The sequence below is a fragment of the Panthera uncia genome (genome assembly GCF_023721935.1).
Source record: "Panthera uncia isolate 11264 chromosome C1 unlocalized genomic scaffold, Puncia_PCG_1.0 HiC_scaffold_3, whole genome shotgun sequence".
In the NCBI taxonomy this organism is placed as follows: Eukaryota; Metazoa; Chordata; class Mammalia; order Carnivora; family Felidae; genus Panthera; species Panthera uncia.
The window spans coordinates 100506944-100528728 of NW_026057584.1; the positions used below are offsets into that span (position 1 = coordinate 100506944).

A 21785-nucleotide genomic window follows, 5' to 3' on the forward strand; every position below is an offset into this window, starting at 1 on the left:
TGCTTTGAATTTATCACGTTTGGGGTTTGCTCAGCTTCTTGAATTGGTAGGTTTGTGACTTTCACCAGATTTGAGAAGTTTTCAGCCACCATTATTTCTTTAAATATTTTTTTTGGCTTCACGCTCTGGGACTTTAATGACATGAATGTTATGTGTTTTGCTATTGATACATAGGTCTCTAAGTCTCTTTATTTATTCTTTTAGTCAATTTACTCTGTTTTCCAGAAAGCGTGATTTCTATTGTTCTATCATTTAGTTCATTGATTCTTTCCTTCATCACATTTATTGCACTGTTGAGCCCATCCAGTGAGATTCTTTTTTTAATTGGTAGTTTGAAGTTCTACAATTTCCATTTGGTTCTTTTTTATATTCTCTATTTTTTCGTATATTAAAAAAATATGTTTGGGGCGCCTGGGTTAAGCATCGGTTAAGTGTCCGACTTTGGCTCAGGTCATGATCTCACAGCTCATGGGTTCGAGCCCCCGCGTCGGGCTCTGTGCTGACAGCTCAGTGCCTGGAGCCTGCTTCAGTTTCTGTGTCTCCCTCTCTCTCTGCCCCTACCCTGCTCATGCTACCTTTCTCTCTCTCTGTCTCTCTTTCTCTCCCAAAAAGAAATAAACGCTAAGATTTTTCTTTATTTTATTGTTTAAAGAGTATTTGTAATTGAGCGTTAAAGCCTTTTTGTTTTACCCGCTCTCAAGTCCTTATCAAATAAGTCCAATGTTTTTGACACCTGCCAATTATCTTCTCTCATTCAGGTTGCCATTTTCTCTGTTCTTGGTATGATGAGTGGTTTTCCGTTGTATCGTGGACACGTTGTGTAGTATGTTAGGAGACGCTGGATCCTTTTAAATCTTCTGTTTTGGTAGAAAATCACATCGCTGGTATCACATGCATTCTGGCCCACGTTGTGGGCTGTGGTTCCAATATCAACTTAGTTTTCAGAGCCCTCACTACGCTGTTCCGGTCTACTTTGTTCCCCTGATGCTGTGGGTATCCTTGCTGGTTCCCTTCTGGTGCCGCCTGCAGGGGCAGAAGATACTTCCTCAAACTGTCCAGTGGTGCTAGGCGGGGGGTGGAGACATCAAGCCAATAGGGCAGAAGCCACTTTCCTGGGCCTGCCCACCAGCAGCCTCGTGCTGGGTTCAAGGCGGGGTGGGCGGGGGGGGGGGTGCTTCTGCACCCACCAAAGCCAAATCTGCCACAGCACAAGGAGCTGGGAGAGGGCAAGCCTGGGAACCCTAGAGTCTGCGTATGGATTTTTTTTTTTTATTCGTGGAGATCTTTTATAGAATTGAAATTTTATTTGCCTCTGGAGCCACATTTTCATTGGGAGTCAAACAATAGAGCTGCCACATTTCTGAAAAATGTTTCTCTAAACTCTTCAGCCAGACTCACCACGGTTTGCTCCGGGGAAGCTCTTTCTAGCTCGCCAGTGGCTTCTTTCATTCTCTCGTCTCAGACTGCTCTTCCTTGTTGGGGAGATCCAGTCTGGAGGAGAAACTCCTTCGCAGTTTCTTCTACTCCCTTAGAGCTTAAATGATCGGCATAGACGGTAAAGAATTTATCAGATTGGGGCGCTTGGGTGGCTCAGTCGGGTAAGTGTCCGTCTCTTGATTTCAGCTCAGATCATGACCGCACCGTTCGCAAGTTCGAGCCCCACCTTGGGCTCGGCATTGACAGCGCGGAGCCTTCTTGGGATTCTCTCTCTCTCTCTCTCTCTCTCTCCCTCTCTCTGCCTCTTCCGTAACTCTCTCTCTCACAATAAATAAATAAAAACTTTAAGAAGATTCATCCCGAATCTTATTAAAAAAAAAAAGAAAACTTAAGCAGATTATCAGCTCTGTACAAAGTCAGTTAGAGAAATGCCATTCCCAGTTTCTAAAATACCTTGCCTCTGTGTTACATGATAGCTCTGGCTTAAAAAAAGCACCCTCGTTGGGGCACCTAGGTAGCTCAGTTGGTTAAGCGGTTAAGTGTCCGACTTCAACTCCGGTCATGATCTCACAGCTTGTGGGTTCGAACCCCACGTCGGGCTCTGTGTGGACAGCTCAGAGCCTGGAGCCTGCTTCGGAGTCTGTCTCCCTCTCTCCGCCCCTCCCCCACTCATGCTCTGTCTCTCTCTTTCTCTCTCTCTCTCTCTCTCAAAAATAAGTAAACATAAAAAGAAAAAAAAAGCATCCTGGGCCTGAGTGAACACCCCTGAACTACTCCCATCATACTATCATGTCTGGTTTTCCTTTCATCATCCTTACTCAAATGCCTTCCACCCCTCCGACCATCTGGTTTGAACATACTCGTATTTTCATATGTTAACTAACTTGAATCTAAATATGTTTTAAAGCCGTTAAAGAAAGCTATGTGTCCCCTTGCCAATTTAATTATACTAAAATGTGAATTAAAGAAAAGAGAATATCTATATTTTCCATGCTGGCCCTCATTGCCACCTCTGACCTCTCTAACACCGTGTCTCTGAAGCACACTATCTTTCTATTCCCATTGTTTCCTTGGCTTTAGTGCTGTCTGCTTTGTGAGTTCGAGCCCCGCATCGGGCTCTGCGCTAACAGCATGGGGTTGCTTGGGATTCTCTCTCTCTCTCTCTCTCTCTCTCTTTCTCTTTCTCTCTGCCTCTCTCTATATATATATCTTAAAACAAACATTTTTTTACAAGGTGTAGTGCTGTCTACAAGATTGTATTCATCGTCCGCCATCTTCTGTTAAACGCGAGGCCTCCCTTGTGCGTTGCCCATCCTTGCCACAATGACACGCTTACCTGAGGTCTGCCGTTGCGTTCCTGATGCTTTCCCAACACTTCTAACCTGGCAGTGCTCCACTCTGCACGTGCTCAGCGCCCAACCTCTGCGGCCACTCATTCATCCATTGAATATTCATCTTCCAGCACGTCGTGTGTGGTCTACACCACATTGGTGCCAGAAGGCAGTCCAAGAAGCTTCCGGGCTATTTGGGGGAAACTGAGACATAAACAAGACACGGTTCAGGGAGATGGATGCCTCATCAAGCGGAAACCCAGGGCGATGTGGGGAGGCAGAGTGGGATCCCACCTAACCCAGGGGAGTCAGAGAATGCGTCCTGGAGCAGGAGGAGCTCCGCCGTGCTCCCCAAAGATGAGGGGGAATTAGTCACGCAGAAGGGAGGAGGCAGGGCCATGTACTCAGAGGAGATACATGGCCTGGAATCAGAAGGGTGTCACCATGAGTGGTCCGGCCTGACTCTTGGTCAGGGTCCACGTGGGGTGTGGTGTGGAGGTGTAGCCACGGGACAACTGGCTGGCAGGAGGTGAACAGGACAGTGGGCAGTGAACAGCCACTGGAGGGCTGAAGATAGGGAAGCGAGTTGGCCAAGTTGTGTGTCAGAGTGCTCACCGAGGCCGCCGTGTGGGCCCCCCTTTTGGGAGGGGCAGTGCGGGGGACAGTCTGTGCTAGACGAAGCGTAACCAAGTGCCACTTACTAAAAAACCACCCAATCAAATAACCACTCCTCTTGCCTCTGCCAGAGCCATCTTGAGACCACTATGCATTAGACGATGCCAACGCAGAGGCATGTGCCCTGCAGGTGGCTGGAAGGATCATCAGCAGAATGGTAACGGTTCCACAGGTGATGGAAACTAGACGCGAGGTTCCTCTACACCGTCACCTACCACAAAGCAAAAAAAAAAAAAATGTGTTCACCACCCTTGCCTCCCTCCCCTGGGAGGCTCACCTATGATCCCTTTTGCCCTCACACCTGCCCTTGGAGTTCATTGCAAATGCATTTTTCCAAGAGCGACTGTCAGTGTAAGTTGATGAGGGAAGCTCAGGCCTTGGGGTTAGACAGACCCAGGGACACATGCCTGTTGTGTTGCCCTAACTTCTCTGAACACCAGGTCTGTACAAAGGGATAATCACACCTACCTTGCAGGATTGTGGGAAGCATTAGAGATGATAGAGGACAGTGCCTGGCACCGAGTAGGCCGGCTCCCCACCTTTGGATGCCCCAAAGTGGGGAGACAGCTGGAATGGGGAAAACACTGGAGTTAGAACCACCGTGGCCTCCTTTTGTAACACCCCAGACTGGAAACAGCTTGTCAACGGGGACGTTATCTGCAGGAATTGTGGCTCTTGTCTTTAAGGAATATCAGGCGGCTGTTAAAAGAATGGCCCAATCTCTCTCTACAAAAAGACAAAAGACAAACAAACAAAAGACTGGAGGAATGTCCGTAGAAAATCACTCATTGCAGAAAGCAACGTGCTGTATTATATGTAATATGACGTCATCTGGGTAAAATCGAAAGAAAAAACAAGTCCATTCAGCAGGGTACGGGTTTGTCAGTTTCCACGAATAAGCAGGACGAAGGCCACACCCCAGAACGCCAGCAAAGCTTATGTCAGTGGGTTAGGACGCCAAGGAACTCAGGTCCCCTAAAGTCCCTGATGACAAGATCATTAACCTTTGCAATGCTCTCTATATTGTTTGATAAATTCTATTAAGCAGGTTGTGTTTTTATAATTACATAATCTAAAGACAAAGAAAGCCAAAGCCTGAACCTGATTTCCAGATCTGCATCTCACGACCTGATAGGTTTTTCAACTTCTCCGAACCTCACCCACAGTTTATAAAGAGGCAACAAGCATCCTCCTCCCGAAGTTTTGAAATTTAAGTATGTTCACTCATTAATTCATCCGCCGAACGTCTCTTGAGAGCCCTCTACTTCCAGGCACTGGAAGGGGCTTTGGCAGTGAGCCTGGTTTAAGGACTGCACTCTTCCAACTGATGACGTGTGGCATGGGTGTTTGTGTGCCCAGCACACCAGTGAGTGACCGATGATGGCGTTTCCTGGCTTGTGGGAAGAGGAGGATCGGGGGAAGACTTGGGGGTAGTGAGACATTGTGTCTTTACCCTCGACCTCACGGGGTAAAGACCTCACGGTCTTTACCCTCCCCTCACACAGAGGGGAATCGGACGCAGTTTGGGGCTCCCTGTTCTCTGCCTTCTACAATAGCCACCTTCTACCGGGGTTGTGTTTCAGATCCGAAGTCCAGGAAGAGAAAGGCGGTTAACTGCTTCGTGGTCATGGTGGCCATCTACCTGGTTCTCCTCACCGCAGGTGCCGGGCTGCTGGTGGTAAAAGGTAAAGAGATCTGGTGCTGTCTGGTGCTTCCTGGGCTGATAAAGGGCTCAGGTTTGAGCGAAGAGCCCTGGGGTCACCTGTGGAGAGAGAGTTCTTAGTCTCTGGGCAGCTACATTGACGGAGGGGGTGGGGAGTGGCCAGGGAGGAGTGTGTGTGTATGTGTGTGTGTGTGTATGTATGAGAGAAAGAGACAGAGACATATTGATAGAGAGAGAGAGAAAGCACATGTGAACCTATGTGTGTCTAGAGCGGTGAACAGCGCGATAACTTCACCCAGGATGTCATGTGTGTCTTTCATCAAGGATCCCCAGCGTCTGGGTGTGAAAGGGCTCTATTGAGCGGATTGTTCATTTTATTTTTATTATTTTTTAAATTTTTTAAATGTTTTTATTTATTTTTGAGAGAAAGAGAGAGACAGAGCGTGAGTTGGGAGGATCAGAGAGAGAGAGAGAGAGAGACACAGAATCCAAAACAGGCTTCAAACTCCAAGCTGTCAGCACACAGCCCCATGCGGGGCTCAAACTCATGAACCGCGAGATCATGGCCTGAGTGGAAGTCGGACGCTTCATTGACTGAGCCCCCCGGGGGACCCCCGGTTGTTCATTTTAACATGATCTTACTTTCAAAGTGTCCCCAGTCCAAATGTTAAGGTCATGAAGCAATTCCACCCGCAGACACGGAAGTCATGCAAGAACATCGTGTGCTCAGCTGTCATAAACATGTGTCACTCGCATATTAAGGTCACACATGATTAGATCACACCAGTACATTAGTCATCATACGTTCACACCCAGAGTATCCAGGAAGGCTGAAGGTTGATCGCGATGCTGTGGGTACATCCCTAGGCCATGCAGGAATATTCTATGATGTGTAACGTCATGCCCGGTATAAAGCACACATGTGCAAGGTACGGAAAGAGCTCTGTGCTCACGTTAGGTCCTCATAACACATGACATGTGTGTTTAGTATTCAGGACCCACAGAAGCCATGCACACATGACACAGGAATGTCAGGGACATGCTCACATGCCCGGGGCTTTAATGAGGTCCCTAAGAGAGTGTTGTGGGGTGGGGGTGGGGTGTCCAGTTCTGAATCTTCAGGAGCGGCTCTGGGCCCTGGAGATGCACTTCGCCAATGGAACGCTGGCCGTCGAGGACAACCCGTCCTTCTCTCTGCTCCAGTCAATGCCCATCCCGCACCTCCCTGGGGGCGCGCTGGGGCTACAAGTCTTACAGGCCCAGATCACCCAGGTCCGCATCAGGCAGGAGCATCTGCTGCGGAAAGTGGACAACTTCACTCGAAACCCAGGTTTGGCCCCCTCCCCTTGCACCGGGACCCTTCAGAGGATGGAAAGTAGGGGCTGCTGGCTCATGGGTAAGGGGATCTTTGGGCCTGAAAGTCCTTCCCCGGCAAAGAGAGCATTCCAGAACCCAGAGTATGAGACCCTGGGGCCCAAGACAAGGGGTGAGAGCCAAATGGACGGGCATGAGGTTACAGCCCCATCGGGGGCTGCAGACAGTGGGTCAAGAACCTAGGGTGCAAGTGCCCTATCCAAGCAGAGTATGACCTCCGAGAGCCAGGGACCAGAGCAATCGGCCCAAGGCCAGGTCTTAGTCACAAAGCCCACAGATGGATCTAGAATGTTTGGGAAGGTGGGTAAAACACAGAGCCTGGGACGATTCCCAAGACCACTCCCGTGCAGCCAACTAATACTGGCTCGTGGCTGAAGAGAGCATCACGGAAGGCACCAAGCCGGTCCAGGTCACGTGGGAACCCTGGAGGGAGGGGGCAGTGGGCCTGCTGGGGAAGTGTGGTGGCTTGGAAGATAGGGCTGCGCACGGGAGAAAACAGAGCGGACGGTGGAGATGCCAGTGCCCTCCGCCTTCCCTCGGTCTTCCCTGGGCCAGGCGAGGCTGTCCGCCATTGCACCTGCCACCCTCTGGCTGTGCCTGCGCAGGAAGAGCTGATCTGGGCCAAACCGGCTCCTAGGTGTGATCTGTTTGCAGCGTTCACACTGTGGCCCGGAGCTCCGGCTCTTCTGTCTCCAGAGACAGCCTTGGGGGCTGATTCCATGACGGTGGTTCTGTGCCCAGGGGAGCACATGCTGAAAGGACTCAGGGTCCAGGTGGGCAAATCCCTCCGAGGCTGCGTCGTGAGTGCAGACAGAGGCCGAGCCCTGATGTGAGGATGGGCGGAGTCCAGGCTTAGCCGCTCAGACACCGGGACCAGCCCTCTCTTCATTGACATACAAAGGTGGTGATCCACAGGAGGGGCCCTGCCTTTAACCTGAGGCTCTTCCTTCGTGGGTTTGGCTCCAAGGTCTTCTGACCACACAGGGGAGACTCCGGGGGTCTCAACCTTCTCTCCACACTTCTGCAGCTCCCAGGGATCTACAGCTCTCCGGTGCAGACCACTACCTGCAACCAAACATCCGGCTTTCTCGAAAACATTCATTCCTGGAAAATACCTGAGCGTTGGGCCCCTGTTGTCCAAATCCCCCGTTTGCCTGAAGCCCCTGCTCCTCAGCCCCGAGGGCACACAGCCTTCCAGCTCTGAGCTGGGTGCGCCCGCCCGGCCCAGCCTACAACCCTCTCTTCTCCCCTTGCAGAGCTGTTCGGGATCAAAGGGGAACGAGGCGCTCCAGGTACGTTCGTTTCCGCTCTGACCCACGTCGCCCGCTCCCCACAGCCTTCCCCCAGGGGCTCCTGGGCCTGTGCTTTTCTGGGCCTCAACCCCAGCTTACCTCCCACCGGCCTCCAGAGCCCCCCTACAAACTCACTGGTCCTCAGTCGGGTCTGCTCTCTGTTCCCTGACCGTGCTGGGACTCCCAGCCTCTGGGCCTCTACCCTGCTCCTTGCCTGAAATGAGAAGTGACCTCTCCCTCCACCGCGCCCAGCCGATTCTAAGCCATCTTCCGAGGCCAACCCACGTGCATCCCCCCTGCTCCTTCTCCTCCTGGCGTCCCTGCTGCCCATGCAGGACTCCCCCTCTGTCTCCCATAAGCACTGATTCCAGGGCTGATTACCCAACACCTAGCTCGTCTCCCCACCTTGCCGTGATTGTTGACAGGGCCGCACAACTCACGTCTCCTAGAGCACCGTAATGACATGGGGGAAGGGGTGGACCGTAACGGGAGGGGCAGCCTCTAATCCCAGGTCTGCTGCTTACCAGCTGTGTGACTTGGGGCCAGGTACTTAACTTTTCTGGACCCTCAGCCACTCACTGGTGTCAAAACTAAGGCAGACAATTGGGCTCACTCCATAGGGATGCTGGAAGATTCATGGGAAGTGGCGGGCCACGAATGTCTGACAATGGCAAGTGCTCTCTGAGGACAACCCCCACGGCTGCTTTCTCTTTCTCCTTGAACACACTCGGGTTTCGTTGCACACGTGTGCACACGCTTCATTCACGTCCTACTCCTTTCTGTCACCTGAGTGGTTGAAATTCCACCCGGAAGATAAGGGTACACAGCCTTCTTGGGACAAAACTCCTTGGCTTCAGAATCTTTCACATATGGCCCAGATCACGCTGCTGGCCAGGAAGAGTTGTGTTGTTTATTTTTTAATGTTTATTTATTTATTTTTGATAGAGAGATTGAGAGAAAGAGAGAGAGAGAGAGCGAGAGAGAGCTCACGCGTGCGCACAGGGGAGAAAGGGAGAGAGAGAATTCCAAGCAGGCTCTGTACCACCAGTGCAGAGCCGGATGCGGGGCTTGAACCCACGAACCGTGAGATCATGACTTGAGCGCCCCTGCTGGCCAGGAAGAGTTTTGAGGCAGCAGAGTTTTGAGTGTGCACTGTGTGACTATCACACCGGGACAAACAGTGGCTCCCTCTGGAGCTGGGTGGCCTTGAACCAGTCACTTAACATTTCTGAGTTCTGTGTTCTCCCCTCGCAGCAGGGGATAATCCCAGGACCTCCCGGGATTGGTGCGAGAATTAAAATGATGAAGGTAAACATGCTTAGTCCAACGCCCAGCTCAGAGGAAGCATTCGATAGTGTCGTTGCTGTTATCTGTTGTTACTATTTGCTTTGTTATTTTCTGGGGCAGATTGAATGCGCTAATTCCGGGGCAGTCCCGGCCTGATTGAACGTCGTCTCCTCCCTTCCAAGGAGATGCTGTTCCAACAGCTTCTACCGCCGTAGCCAACATGATGGGGGCTTACACCTCTTGTCAACCCAGTGGGTTTAGTCTGACGTTTAAAATCTGCTCCATCACCCGCCCCAGGCCCAGTGCTCCAGGAACAAGACACAGAGCCCAGCTCACCCTCAGGGTGGAGAGCGTCCTCCCTTCTGTCCCTCTGTCTCCGTCTCTCTCTCTGTGTGAACGTATACACAGTCGCTGACATACAGTGGCTCCAGTTACGATTTCTTAACTTTACCATGGTGCCAAAGTGATACACATTCAGCAGGTACTGTACCTTGAATTTTGAATTTGGATCTTTTCCTGGCTAGCGACAGGCAGGACGATGCTCTCTCGTGAAGCTGGGCGGGGCAGCTCCTGGTCGCAAACAACCACGCCGCTGACAACCACTCTGTCCCCAGACAGCCATCCTGACCCTCACTTTCAGTACACTAGTCAGGAAGTTACATGACAGGGCCGACACCGTGTTATAAAGTGGGCTTGCGTGAGATGACTTTGCCCAACTGTAGGCTGATGTCAGTGTTCTGAGCATGTTTACGGTGGGTGAGATTGAGCTGTCACGGGCATTAATGTTTAGGTGCATTAAATGCATTTTCGACTTAGCATATTTTCAGTTTATGTTGTGTGTATCAGGACCTAAGCCCACTGTGAGTCAAGGAAGATTCTGTACGTGTATGTATGTATATAATCTCCAGTACTCTCTCTCCATGTCTCTTGAAGCCTCTCTCTGTCTCTGACTACCTCTTTGTCCCTGTCTTTCTCTCTCTTCTGGAGCCCAGAAACCAGAGACTGGAAACTGATTCTAGCAGCTGGAGCTCAGCAATGCCCCCACCACCAGTACCTTCCCAGCGTCCCCTACCACCCTGGCCCACCCAGGGGAGGCTGCAATCTCTCTCCCCTCCCCCATGGCCTGCTTCTCCTGGCTAGGGCTCCCCAAAGGCACATTTTCCTGCAAAGGCCCCTGGTGACCAATAGGTGGATCCCAGAGGACGTTTGGGTGCAGGGCTCAGGATGACCGGTTTGGCCCTGAGGCAGCCTGCCGAGAAACTGCACTCTGGCCCAAGCTTCCAGAACAGCGGGGATGGAGAGGGGAGCTGCACCTAAGTCAAGTTTGGGGAAAGGGTGATGTGGAACCCACCCACACCTCTTTCCCTCCCCTGTGTGTTCCGGACTTTCCAACAAATATTTACTGAAAGCCTCTTAAGGACCAGGCAACGTCCAGCCACTGGGAACGCAGACATAAAAAGACAGACAGAACCCCTGCCCCCAGGGAAGCATGATTTGGTTCCAGCCCCTTCTGCTCTGATAGACTGGGACAACTCCCTAGGTAAGGAGGGCACAGAAAGGGCCTAACCCCGGCACGTGAAGGGGTTTCCCAGAGAGACCTAGTGGCCTTGACCTGGGTATGAGCAGAAGGTGTCAGGAAATATGGGTTCCAGACAGAGACCCACATGTGCAAAGGCCCTGAGGTAGGAAGGGGGTTTGGTGAGCGTAGGAAGGCAAAGAAGGCAGACCCACGTGCTGGAGTGCAAGAACCAGAGGAGCAGAGGTGGAAGACAGGCTGGGAGCGGCGGGGACGAGGCCGGCCTGGGTCAGGGGAGGTGAAGGGGGCACCCCTAGCTATGTATTTTGGTTGACTCCTCATGCTAACCCCAAGTGGCTGCTGCTATTACCCCCGTTTCACAGATGAGGAAGCAGGCTCAGAGGGACGTTGACTTACTCAAGCCAACTCAGGCAAAGTTGGAGGGGCAGAGTCGGACTCCGCAGCCTGAGTCCCGTTCCCGCCCCGGGGGCCAGGCCACCGCAGCAGAGCTGGTACAGCCTGTGTAGCCTGTGGTGGGAAGGAGCCATACTGACGGGCATAGGATCCTAGGGACTCGCCTCGAAAATTCCCCTGAGGGACTGGACCTGTCCTATCAACAAGTGGGGCACTACTCCTAAAGGGCCAGGGGCCGGAGCCTCTGGCCTTGAGCCCTGTACTCGCAGGGTCTCTGGAGTTCTTGCCTCTTTCCTTTGGCTGGTAAGTGTAGCCAAAGCTCACTTTCCCTGGGTTTTTACCGTGTCCCATGACCCCATGTGGTCCCCTGAGGACCCTGTGAGGCAGGTGGCGGCATTCCCATGTGACATGGGAAAACGGGCTAGGCCGTGTGAAAGGCTGGTCAGTGGGGGCCAGCGGTCAGAGCCTGAACTGATTCTCCAGTGCTCTTCCCTGAGATTTGTGTGAGAGGGACCCTAGTCCCCTGCTCTGCTTCCTTGCTTCTGCCCGCCCCACCCCCCGTCTTGTGCACGTAGGAGAGATATGGCATCATGGGTCCCACCAATCAGACTGGGGTTCTACCCTGAAGTAGAAAGCATGTAAGAGGCCTTGTCATCGTGGTGCCCTGACACGGGGATAGGCTTTGCCATCGGGAGACCTGGAATCTGCCGGCCTCTCTCCACATGTGTGAGCTCAGGCAAAGCCACGCCTCTCAGAAAGTCACCTCCGTCGTGGAGATGTGGGGGATGAGCCACGGCCTGAGTGTTTTTCTCTCATGAAAATTCATTCGTTGAAAACCTAACATCCGAAGCGACAGTGTTAGGAGGTGGGGTCTTTAGAAGGGGATTCAGTCCTGAAGGCAGGGCCCTCCTGAATGGGATCAGTGCCCTTATCAAAGGGACCCCAACGAGCTCCCTCAGCTCCCCACCATCGCGTGAGGACACAGTGAGAAGTTAGTGGTCTGCAACCCAGAAGAGGCCCTCTCCAGAACCCGACCACACCAGCTCTTGGATATAGGACCTTGCACTTCCCACCTGCAGGACAGGGAGAAATGAATGTCTGTCGTTTCAAAGCCACCCGCCCTGCGGTGTTTTGCTATAGCAACCCGAACGGACTAGGACAGGACGTCCCGCACTCCCGGGGTGCTGTGCGTCTCCAGCCTGCAACACAGCCCTGGGAAAGGGACAGAACCGCGTGCAAGGTGCAGCAAAAGCAGGTTCCGTTTATCCAGAGCCTGCCTCCAGGACAGCCCTGCAAAGCTGGCATATTAGCCCCATTTCACTGACGAGCAAGCTGAGGCTCAAAATGAGGGAGAGATTCGCACGAGGTCTGTGTGACGCAGCCTCCCTCGGGTGACGTCATCGATACGACTGCGTTTCGCCTGTTAGGCCCTGAGCTTCTTGTAGGAAGGAGCCCTGCCTTTCCTTTTCTTGCCCACACCGTTTGGCCCGCTCTCGGTGCTCAGCGACAGTTCATTGAATACATAAAGGTGTGTAAGTGGCCTTGTCACCCCACCTCGTGAGTTGGCCCCTTGGTGTCTGTGCCCCTCTTCTTCAGGTCTTCCAGGTCAAAAGGGGCCCAGGGCATGTCTGGCATCCCTGGCCTGCCAAGGCCACCGGCTGAGAGGGGGACTGAGGGGACTGAGGCATGCCAGGGAGCAGCAGATACGAGCGTCTGTCTACTAGCCCCGTAATCCTTTTTCTCCTCCTTGTCCAGGCCACGTTCTGAATTCCTTTTCCTTTCTAGGCCTCCCGGGACTCCAAGGCCCGCCTGGAATCAAGGGAGAGGCAGGTGGGCAGGGGCTGGGTGAGTGCGCGGGTGGGGGGAGTCAGGAGGCAGGGGCCTGGCTCATTTACACCCTTGTGTCTAACAACTCAGCCTTTTCTTTCCTCTCTCTCTCTCTCAATCTCTCTTTTTCTTGCTGTTGTGAAGGGTGAATGTTGATACTGTTGGGGTGTCTGTGTGTGTGTGAGAGACAGAGAATGAGACAGACTGAAGCCCTTCCTTCCCCTCGTGCTGGGCCCTCGCCCCCTCCTACAGGCTCTAGAACGTCAGCTGATGGAAGAGCCTGGAACACTGTGACTAATTCTTCTTTCCTTCTCCGCAGGCCTCCAAGGACCCAGCGGCGCTCCAGGGAAACAAGGAGCCCCTGGTAACGCATGTTTCCCCTGCCTGGGCTCAGCCCTGCCTTGGCTGAGGTGCTGAGCCAGTTGCCCGGGTCCCCCCTCCCCACATCCCCACCCACAGCCCCAGGGGGTCAGTGCCCTCCCACAGTCCTCTGCTCTGGAGTCTTACGGTGCCTCATCGAGACACCCAAGAGATGACCTAACATCCCCCGGACTTCTTCCAGAGGCCCCTTTCTTTTCTTTTCAAAATGCCTCCTGCCCCACTGCTGAACAGCCCGTGGGCGGCTCCTGAGTCCTCCTTGGGAGGGCGGCAGGAGCCCATCTTGTTGGCCATTCTCTGCCCAGGCACCCCAGGACGGCAAGGAGAGAAGGGCAGCAAAGGTGATGGGGGACTCGTTGGCCTGAAAGGCGAACCTGGGGCTAAAGGAGACAAAGGAGACCTGGGCCTCCCAGGTAAGGGCCTGGTGGGGGTGTTGGTGCTTGTGGGGGAGGGGCTGAGGGGAAGCTGGGCCCCGACCCTCTGTAAGCATGTCTGTTTGGTCCCACTGAGGGCAGGGCTGTGCTCTGCTTCCCCCAGGAGCACATGTGTCCCATCCGTCCATGTGAGCAGAGGCCAGGAATGGAGAGCTGAGAGTAGCATGGGCGGGGGGAGACACAACGTGATGCCAGGCACAACCGGTGACAAGTGAGGACACAGGCCATGCGACAAGCTCTGAGGAGAGGACGGCGAGGGGTGGCAGTGGGACGTGAGGTGGGCACAGGGCAGGAGGGGAGACTGGCTGGCAGGGAGGGTGAAGGGGCTGATTCTAGAAGCAGGTGCTACGTCAAAACCATTTGGGGCCCTTGTTCAAAGTGCAAGAGTCTGTGTTTCAAAGGCCTGGATGATTCTGATGCCGGAAGTCGGGGGGGCACGCTCTGAGAAGCGCTGCCCCAGGGGCTCCGGCCACGACAGAGCACTTTTCGCGCCCCTTGTCGCTTGGCCTCTGGAAGCCCCCTCGGGTGGTTATGGGGTGCAGTAGAGGGGGGATGAGGGCCGTGCGGCTAGAAGGCTTGACGTTGCCCCTGCTCTGCACCTGTCCACGTGTGCCTCTAGGCACGTGACTTAACCAGCGGAGGCTTAGTGTCTTCATTTCCGAAAAGAATGGCCATTAAAATGATAATAATCAGGGGCGCCTGATTGTTGAAGTTGAGCCTCCAACTTCAGCTCAGGTCACGCTCTCACGGTCTGTGAGTTCGAGCCCCTCATCGGGCTGGCTGCCATCAGCGCAAAGCCTGCTTCGGGTCCTCCGTCCCCCGCCCCCCTGCCCCTCCTCCACTCGTGCCCTCTCAGGAATAAATAAACATATATATAATAATGAAATTATGCATACTTTGTAGGGCAGTTCCCTAGAGATCATGTGTTCAAACTCTCTGCCACATGGTTAAACACTAAACAAATGATAACCGTCCGTATGAATGATGTTAGGGATCCCTTAAGGTAGAAAGGGAAGGACTTCAGTTCTAAGGTCAGACACATCTGGGTCCTCGTATGGCTCGCTAGCTGGGCAACCTTGGGCAAATGACTTGACCTCTCTGATCCACAACTTACTCAGCTGTAAGAGGGGGATAATAAAAGCAACCTTGAATAAGGATTGAGTTACAACTGGAGTAGAAGACAGAAGATGCGTGGCACTGTACCTGCGAATAGGAATTATTCACATTATCAGATACTGGGGTGCACGCTTCAGGAAGAGGGCCCTTACAGGCAGGTGTCAGCCATCCTGAAGAATGAGGAGCCGTGATCAAAGGTATCAGGAGAGCCAGTTGTGCTGAGATGACCGGGAGGGTTGGGAGGGGGGGGCATCTGTGCACCCGGCGGATGGTTAGACAGTTGACCTCTGACGGCGATTCCAAAAGCTGCTCTCCGTAGTTCTCTATGTAACAGGAAAGGGAGGCCCAGACTTTCTCAAGGTGGCCCTGCCAGCCCCAGGGGAGGGGGTGACAGCCAGCACTTTTGCCTGTGGAGTCTGCGCCCTACTGTTTTCCCTCCCACACTCATCCAGTGCCCCAGATTTGCAGATACCCGACACCGGGGTGCCCCCCCCCCCCCCGCCCACACTCGGCCTGGAAAAGCTGTGGTTGGCTAGGGGAAATGCGAAAGTTTCAATTCTTCAGAAATCAGGACTCTGACCCACCCCTCCTCTTCCCAAATTTCCTCTCCCAAGATCGCAAGGTCTCTTTCACCCGCTGTTTTCCTAAGCCCGTGCTGGCAGACAGGGCTGGCACGAGGGGCCCCGCTCCAGTGGTCCTGAGGCTTTGTGGTCTTTGTCCCCGCTAAGGGGTAATGTCCCTGGGGAAGGGCCAGGGGACAGGTGCGTTTTCCTCACCTTGCCTTGAGCTGTGATGGCAAAGTTCTGACACCAGACGGCAGCTGATGTTCATCTGGTAGGGCTAGACTCTGGGCCTTTCACCGAGAACGCCCTGCTTCCCCAGGCCGCCCCCTTTGATGGAGACACGGCAGTCATAGCCACACACAGCCACACACAGACTCGGGCCCAGAGCACGCTCCCGAATCCTCAGGCAGCCTAGGGATTCCCATAACATGGTGGTTCCGGCCGGCCCGGGGCAGTCGGGCACCAACATATTCCTCCAGGGAAGTAATTCCTAGTCCCATCTGCCAAATGCCATTTGTCCCTTCTGCCAAAGCGCACACCTTGAATGAGCAAGGATCGCCTTCTTTGGGGCTTGCCCCTGAGGCCATAAGTGATCTCAGCTAGAACCGAGTTCTTTCTGATTGTTTTGTTTCCCATCAGGGAATAGTCATCCTTCAAGTATCTAAACCACCTGAAAGAAGCTACTTCCTGAGCCTTGCCCCTAACGTCACCCCACGCTTAGACCAGAAAGCTTCGCGTGACCCGTGACTCTCCCCCCCACCTCCCGCCCCCCGCTGCTTCATACCTCTCTGTCTCCTTTCCCAACGCACAGGAGGGAAGGCTGCTGTCCCTCTGAGTCCTCCCAGCTCTGATATCGGGAAGATAGTGGAGTGGAGCCTTTTAACCAAATTCCATCCCAATAAGCCTGTCCCAGGGCTGAGGGAACTGCCGGGATGGGACTTTGACTAGCTCCAGGAACACCAGCCAAGCCAGGGGGCCGCTGATGAACAGACCCAGCCTGGCACGGCTAGCGAGGGTGTGCAGCCCGCTCGGGAGCCAAGCCCGCAGACTGGGAAGAGGTTGGCAGGCCCCATGCGAGGAGCCTCCCTCAACTGATATGCGCCATGCAGCCGCAGAAAGGAGGAGGGAGCAATGGAGGACCGAGGAGAGGACAGGCTGGGACAAGCCTCGAATGCTGATGACAAGTGGAAAATTTGAGACCTTGGGCACCAGGAAAGGCTGTGGCTGGAGCACTGGCAGGAGTCCGAGCTGCTGCAATGTTTTCCTCTCCACTCATGCCTTCACGTTTCTATTCTCGGCACTTGGGATCGGCATTCTGGAATATTCAGGTTTCAGTTTGGGAGGCTTGAAAAAAAAAAAAATTCCCCAAATGCAGACACTAAAATGAGCCAGGCAGCGCTTAGCTCAGCCTGGGCTGTGGTCCCTCCCAAGGGGACCAGCGTGCTGACCAGGGTCCTGAGAGCCTGGCTTCTGGGCTTTCGGCTGCACGCCAGCCGGGCTCCATGACCTCGTCTATTTCTCACGCGTTTCCATCTGGTCTCTGGGGCAAGATGGTGTGCTCCTTGAGGCCAACCATTGTATCTTCCACTTCTGGGAACCAGGTAGGCGGAGCCCAAGGAGTTTGAGTTTGGATTTTGGGTGGGACAGCGTCATCGGGACCTGGCTGCCGGCTGCGTCCTCCTCCGTGCCTGACCACAACTCCTTGGTTTTTCAGGAAGCAAGGGAGACATGGGCATGAAAGGAGATACAGGGGTCATGGGACCCCCCGGAGCCCAGGGGAGCAAAGGTGACTCAGGGAAGCCAGGCCCCCCAGGTAAGAGGCCGTCCACCGGCCTGTCCATATTCCCTTTTTCTCTGGCAGGCTGAGCTAGAGGGGAACAAAATCCCTAAAAGTCCTTCTTCATTTTAGGTGCGGCTGGATCTCCTGGAATGAAAGGAGACCAAGGTAAGAACTCTGGGGATCCAGACATCATTCGAGCTGCTACTGTCCCTGGGCAAAGTCAAGTCCGGGACACGACTCCACTGTCTTTAGTTTCATTGTAGTGTTAACCCAGAGCACGTGGGGGGTCTCTGAAAACCGGGCCCCGCCTGGGAGGAACAGGCTCGATTGGCATTCCCCTTAGACCTTCGCCGCAGTCCGCCACGCAGGGGTGTGGAGCCCACACCCACGACCGGGGTGCCTAGGGAGTCCGCGAGCCCCAGGCACTGCAGAGTGATGGTAACGATGAACACACAGCTCAGGCTGTAACTTTTCTCCTACTAACTGGGCTCGCTCGTGGCTTCTAAAGGGAGATGTGGAAAACTGCCCAGGGAACATGCACGCTGGTAGGAGGTACACATGTCACAGCCGAGAAGACAGACGAGCCGAGGGGTGGGCAGCCAGCTCTCTGCCGACCACCCCCAACCTTGCAGCTGTCACTTAACTTGCAGGACAACCTGGAGCTCAGGGTCTTCCCGGCTCTCCGGGCGCAGCGGGATCCCCAGGTGCCAAGGGTGAGCCCGGCAGCGCTGGCCCCCCCGGGCTGACAGGTGAGGTCCTTGGCCCTGCAGTGGGCATGGGGAGTGGTGTCTGAAGAGCCACAGAGCCCAGCCCTCATGCTCTCTGGGCATCTGTTGTACAGGACCACCAGGGATACCCGGGACGCCAGGAGCCGACGGCATGAAGGGAAGCAAGGGGGACTCAGGTAACGGAGGGTGTGGGTAGGGGGTGGATGGGGTGCTGGGTAGATAGGGAGGAGCACTGCCTCAGGGGGCCCCCCAGAAGGAGGCACAGAGTCTCCTGTGCTCTGGCCCCTGAGGCACCCCGATTAAGGACACCTCCCTCTGTCAGGGCCCTTTTAGCTCAGAGCCCTAGGGCTGTCCTCTCTCTGCCCAGCATCCCTGAAAGGCCTCAATGCCATGACCAAACCTCCACCATTAAAGAGAAGAGAAGGGCAGCTGGCCCTCATTGTCCCCTGGCCTGCCTTCCGGCTGTGTGCATAGTTTCTATTCTCTCCTGCTGACCTGCAGGGGGGCCCCCAGGGTCAGGGCTCTGAATGTGGGCAGGGGGTGTCAAGAAACCCCTTCCTGCACGTTGTCCCAGAGGGACTCGGGCTGGGAGGAGGGACCCACGTAATCAAACTCACAGTGACTACAGGATGAACCTTCATGCCAAATTCGTCTAGGTTACAAAGCATCAAACTAGTGCGGTCTGCTTTGCGAACCTCTACGCCAATTTTGTCGCGTCCCTAAATCTGAGCGCCTACAGTGGTCTAGAAAGTGTGGGCCACTGTGTTGGGCACTGGGTCACCGTGATGCGTAAGACCTGCTTCCTGGCCTCACACATACAGGCTGGTGCAGGAGACAGGCACACAGACTGTTGCCAGGATGTGCCAGGCACACTGTGTTGTGGGCTTTTGCATGGAGAAGTGAGACGTGACAAATGCCCTTTAGAAAGCCAAGCGCAGCCTGGAATGTGGTAGCAGCTCAAGGTTATGGCTGTGGACAGCCTTCCGTGGCTCCATCCTCCACCCGAGCAGAAGGTCCTGCCGGGTTAGACAGCCCGATGCCCTCAGGCAGAGTGGTGTACAGACCCACACCAGGGGCACGTCCTCTCCGTGCTCGCTGATCAAGTGGTTGACTGATGGATGGATTGATTCCTTAAACAAATGTGACTTAACTCAGCTAACTGCTTCAGTCTCACAGTGTCCCCTGTCTGGCAGGGGTGGTGAAAGGCAGCGCGGTCCGGGAGTGATGTAAGAGCTTGAGCTGAGTCTCATGGAATGAGTGGAGCTTGGCCATGGTGAGGAGGGGATGGGAAATCTAGAGAGCGGGAACAGAGCAGGCAAAGTCACAGAAGAATGAGGGAGGGCTCTGTAGGCTGATGTCCCTGGCATTTAGGGTTGAGATGTGAGAGAGGGTCAGGAGCTCTGGCCAGAGGGATAAGCGGGGCCACCTCCTGGCTGGCCCTGGACTCTGGGCCTTCAACCATCTGGGCTTTTCTGAAGATTATTAGGAGCCATGGCGCAGGCCGCTATAACACCCACTGCCCTTCCAGTCCATCCAGCCCCGGAGTCAATTTCTTGTTTATGCACTATGTGTCAGTGTGGGCAGGGGACCTGCTCCAGGATGCCATATAGATGCCACCTGAAGGCAGCCAGCAAGGTTTCACCTTCTAGAAAGGCTCCATCTGGGTGTGGGGGTCAGATGCCCCTGACTTGTTGGCTGTTTCCTCCTGATCATATATATTTTCATCTTCCCTGGTCCCAGATTTTAGGGGGTCTGAATTTAGGGCCTGAGGCTGCCCTCTCCCTGAGTTTTTTGTTTGGCTTCATAGTGATGATGGCTTTTATCCCTCGGCTATAAGCAATGAGTCTCTGTCCCCACCTGTCTACACCCTTCCCCCACTGCCAGACCAATGGTTCTTAACTAAGCAAGGGTATTAGGGGTAAAGCATGGTTTTACGCACAGGGAACACTGTGCCTACTCCCCAGCTCCCAACTTGTGTCTCCCACTGTCTGAGGGTATGGAATTCTGCCCTGTAGTCCACGTCCTGGGAGGGTTTACATAGTAAAAGCACCTCTTGATAATGAGCTTTTCTGTGACAACACAGTGGGAGCGGCACTCTTGTGAGTGCGATTTCACAGGAACTTGCCCAGACTCGAGGGGCCAGGAGAAGACACAGCCAGGACCAGAACCCAAGCCTGGCAGACCCAACGCCCATGGACTTACCCACTGTACTCCATCATGCTGTCTCCCTGCCCAGGCAGCCTGAACGTGCCCCCTGCCTCCCATCAGGCGCTCTGATGAGCAACACCTTCTCTCTCCATCCCAGTCCAGGGAAGATTAGAGCTGAGGCTCCAGCAGCTTCTTCCACTCTGAGAAGGAAACATGAAGTTCTCAGGCCCTGTTACGGCTCTTCGTTATTTACCCCCAAACCCACCTCCCTTACAGCACAGAGACAGTTGGCCCTTAGCCTGGGGATCATTTTAACCCCATTATCAAGTTCCTGTATATTTGCTGAGCACCTTTTTGGGGATTTCCATCGATCAGGCCTACTGGTGAATACCAACCGGGCACATTCTAAGGGTTCTTCCTTAGTTCTGGCTCCCCAAGTAAACATGGTGATTATGTTTCCAAAGCAGAGCATGTGATAATTACAGCTTATGTAAAATTGCACAGATTTCCCACACAAATCCAAATGCTTGTCTTGATCTAGGAGCTAATGGCCCACATGGACATCTCAGGAGGGAATTGCCATAGGTCCACAGTCTGGCGGCCCATAGGCAGGTCTCCATACCATCCCGGGGTCAGAGGTTAATGAATTCTTGGAGAAGTTAGATTTCTGAAGTGGGAAAAGGAAGGCTGGGCTCCCACCCAGGGGCCAGGCCTTCTCACCATGGAAGATAACGCATGCTTTTCCATGTGAGGACATCGGTATTCCCCAGACCGGAGGCACTATGGTGTTTGTCCAGTTTTGATTCTATCAAGCCAGTTTTTCAAACCAATGCATTTCCCATTTTGTAAATAAAATCATTAATCTCTCAAGAGAATATCTAGCCTCCCTAGATGAAAACAGAGAAATTATAGTGCCTTCGCTTGACCTAAGTAACAGCTAGATCCCATTATCGTGCATTAATTGTATATAATATACATTTATATATATATTATATATAATATAATATATTAATATATAATATTATATATAATATACATATATAATATATTAATGTATATTAATATATTATATGTATATATATGTATATATACATATATGTATGTATATATATATGTATACGTATACATATATACATGTATATGTACATACATATATACATATGTACATACATGTATATGTATATATACATATATAATATATATAATATTATTATATATTAATATATTATATTATATATAATAAATCTGTTTATGATTAACAATGCCTCTGGGCCAAGCACTGTGCTTGGGATTTACTCCCATCATCTTAGTTCCCCTGCCCACACTCCTGAGTTTCGCTACCTTACAGCAGGAGAAGCAAAGACTCCCCGAAGGCAAAACCTCTCCTGGGGTAGGCAGGCGGGGGGCTTACAGTTAATATACTCTGAATCCAGGAGTTGATCCCAAAGTCAGATTCCAAAGTTACACTGTTCCAGATTTTGTCACATAGAATAACATAGAGTGTAGAACTCCAGAGAAGTCAGAATCGCCTGTATTCCCATTCCACAGCAGATGGGTAAATCCTGGCCCCATTACCAGATCCCCCTGCCGCTATGAACAGCCACTAACCACACCCCAGCGCATCCAAGTGAAATGTTTCCCCTCATTGACACCTCTTGCGAGAAAGGAGCCATCTCAGATTAAAGACAGTGAGGACGAAATTCTTTTCCTTCTGCTGGGAAGGGAAGGTGCACAGATTATTAAGTAGGGCATTATCACTCAGCAGAACTTTCTCTAACGGTCCTTTCCTTCACCCATTCACCAAACGGCATTTTATGAAACT

At 53.1% G+C, this 21785-nt stretch overlaps 1 protein-coding gene across 1 annotated transcript in view; it reads left to right on the top strand.

The window, feature by feature from the left end:
* The window catches only part of MARCO (macrophage receptor with collagenous structure), a 39882-nt gene that overhangs the window by 8782 nt on the left and 9315 nt on the right, over positions 1-21785 (top strand). The window contains exons 2-11 of the mRNA XM_049615733.1: positions 5027-5128; positions 6215-6436; positions 7737-7772; positions 12775-12819; positions 13136-13180; positions 13500-13607; positions 17022-17120; positions 17217-17252; positions 17738-17836; positions 17929-17991. Of these exons, the coding sequence (XP_049471690.1) occupies positions 5027-5128; positions 6215-6436; positions 7737-7772; positions 12775-12819; positions 13136-13180; positions 13500-13607; positions 17022-17120; positions 17217-17252; positions 17738-17836; positions 17929-17991 (855 nt within the window). The remainder of the gene's footprint in view (positions 1-5026; positions 5129-6214; positions 6437-7736; positions 7773-12774; positions 12820-13135; positions 13181-13499; positions 13608-17021; positions 17121-17216; positions 17253-17737; positions 17837-17928; positions 17992-21785) is intronic.